The sequence below is a fragment of the Penaeus vannamei genome, chromosome 35, assembly GCF_042767895.1.
Source record: "Penaeus vannamei isolate JL-2024 chromosome 35, ASM4276789v1, whole genome shotgun sequence".
NCBI lineage: Eukaryota > Metazoa > Arthropoda > Malacostraca > Decapoda > Penaeidae > Penaeus > Penaeus vannamei.
The window spans coordinates 29,812,774-29,815,273 of NC_091583.1; the positions used below are offsets into that span (position 1 = coordinate 29,812,774).

At 36.1% G+C, this 2,500-nt stretch overlaps 1 protein-coding gene across 1 annotated transcript in view; it reads right to left on the reverse strand.

The window, feature by feature from the left end:
• LOC113800670 (damage-control phosphatase ARMT1) overlaps positions 1 to 2,500 on the reverse strand; it is an 11,083-nt gene that overhangs the window by 621 nt on the left and 7,962 nt on the right. The window contains exons 6-8 of the mRNA XM_027351480.2: positions 2,021 to 2,192; positions 759 to 927; positions 380 to 557 (exon numbers count right to left, since the gene is read on the reverse strand). Coding sequence (XP_027207281.2) covers positions 380 to 557; positions 759 to 927; positions 2,021 to 2,192 — 519 coding nt within the window. The remainder of the gene's footprint in view (positions 1 to 379; positions 558 to 758; positions 928 to 2,020; positions 2,193 to 2,500) is intronic.

The following is a 2,500-nucleotide window of genomic DNA, read 5'->3' on the forward strand; positions in this document are numbered from 1 at the left end:
AATCAATAGAACCTATCACACTACTATTTCCTTTGGCAAAGGCAGCACTGTGTTACAACTCACAAAACACTGAGACAAAAAAACAGGCTTAATTTCTACTTGTGAATAATCTTATTGCCTTTTCAATCATATGAAACCTACAAAGAATAGAAAATCTGTAAGATGAGGTAAGAGGAGATAATCTTTATGGCAACTTCATCCTTTTATTCAGTAAATGATTCATTGATGGGGGGGATTAAACCCTAATGGCATCTAATTTCCTTTAGCAGGCCCTAATATTTTCATAGGCAATATTCTATACACATAGACAATCAAAAACAGTCGTAACACAACTTTCATTCTCTTGACACAAAACCCTACAGCCCCGCTGATCTCATACCTTAAATATAACTAAGGACGCTTTGCAGAGCTCCGAATAGAGCCGTGGGTCAACCTCGTTCATGGAGGCAAAGTCATGATGCTGTGTCCAGAATTTGTTCTCGCTAATCTTCCACTGGCCGGAGGAGAGGTAATTCGCCCACTTGTTGGCCATTTCGGCATTGGAGTCTCCAAACTCTCTGCCGCAAGAGTAAGAAATGAAATAAATTATTCAATAAAATGAGGAAAAAAGGATGATTACATTTTTTGTTTGTTTGTTTTTAAGTCCTTCTTTTTTATTTACAAATCCAAAAACAAGAAAACAATAACAAAAACTGAAAACCTTAAATAAAAAACAAATAACCAGAGCAAAAACTCTTGCGCTTCCTCTGGCTCCGCACCTGAGTTTCTCGATGGTCCACATCAGATCCGAGTGCAAGGTGTCCGACACAAACCATGGCCGCGTCTTGGTGTGTATGGTGACGGACGTGGCCAGCGCCGACTCCATCAGGAAGGTCAGGAAGCAAAGGTCACTCACCAGCTCAAACCCGGCATTGTCTAACACTAACACTGGAGGGAAAGAAGAAGGCCATTTGGGACGTAATCTTATAAATAAATCCCATTAATTTTTCCTTAAACCATGTCACAGAAAAGAAAAATAAGTGAATAGACAAAAAAAAGAAAAAAAGAAAAAAAAGAAATATAAAAATAAAAAAGGAAGGAGAAAAGAAAAGAAAAGAATGAAAAGATAGAAAAGAAAGAAAAGGAAAGAAAGAAAGAAAGAAAGGGAACCCCCCCCAAAAAAGAAAAAATAAAGAAAAAGGAAAAAAAGAAGAAAAAAGAAAAGAGAAAGAAAAAAAAGAAGAAAAAAGAAAAGCAAAGATAAAAAGAAAACAGGTGAAATAATCAGAATAATTCTGCCAGTATATTCCATCAGAATATTTCAATTGTCCAAACCAGCTGTACATCCTAATATGACCTCAAGGCAACCTCATAACAGCTATACTTCCAAGAATAAAAAATGCATTAATTTATATCAGCCGTAAATGCCTCTTCAGCAACCAACAAATAAAAGAGAATTAGACAATTACTCTAGAGGAAAACAATAAATATCTACAAAGGAAAATAATAGCAAAATTTGGGGAAAATTTACTGCACTAGAAAAACTAGTTATTCAGCTTCTTCAACTAGGGGAATGACGATCAGGTCTGAGCACATATTAACCCAATGAAAAACACATAAAACTGCACCCATTGGGTTTGCACTACATAAAATGTCATTCAGTAAAATCTCTAAGTAAAGAGTTATAGTTACAACTGAGTACAGGAAGCATATTTCATCTTTTTAGACTCAGAACTGCCAAGAGCTTAAACTTTGGGACAGTAAACTACTTCAATATACGTCCAGCATTCTTAATCATTATTGTGACTTGCATCAGTAATATCCTGAAGCCCAAATCACCATATCATTATGTTACTGAAAGATTAACTTTTGTATAACAGTCTAAATATGTAAAATTAGGTTGTTAAGATCCTCATTACTTATTATGAGCCATGAAAGGTTTTCAGAAAAGATAAATCAAATGAAATAATAATACTACAATTAATCCCAAAACTGCAGCTACTTAAATCGAGCAATCAAAGCACGATAAGTGAACACAAACCTAGATCTCTCTGGTCCTCAGGAAGGGAAACTAAGAGCTGCCAAAGCAAGTCAGCATTGTTGTCGAGGATCTGCGGTCGCAATTTGTCTAGTGAACTGAAGATATCAGACTCTTGCGCTCTGTCCGCACCACCAGATATACTAAGGTCGCACCTGTTACCCCATAGACAGACCTTGCAGGAGAAATGCCAATATCAGTGATGCAGAAGTTATTGATAATTTAAGACAAACTATTTAACACAAATATTAAAGCTGTAAGAGCAGACATTAACCAAGGATGCAGCTGTTTCTGTCTTTACAACTAATAAGGTGCTTTTGCCAATGAGTTCTGAGTAAGTGTATTGTGTAGAGCAGTCAGTTCTTAACCTTGGGTGCATCAGTAATTTCCAAAGGGGGAACAAGCCCTAGGGAAAAAACAGGAATTTCTCCAATCATATTTGTTATTCTCTTATCGAGAGCATAGTTAAATAAAGAGAGATTT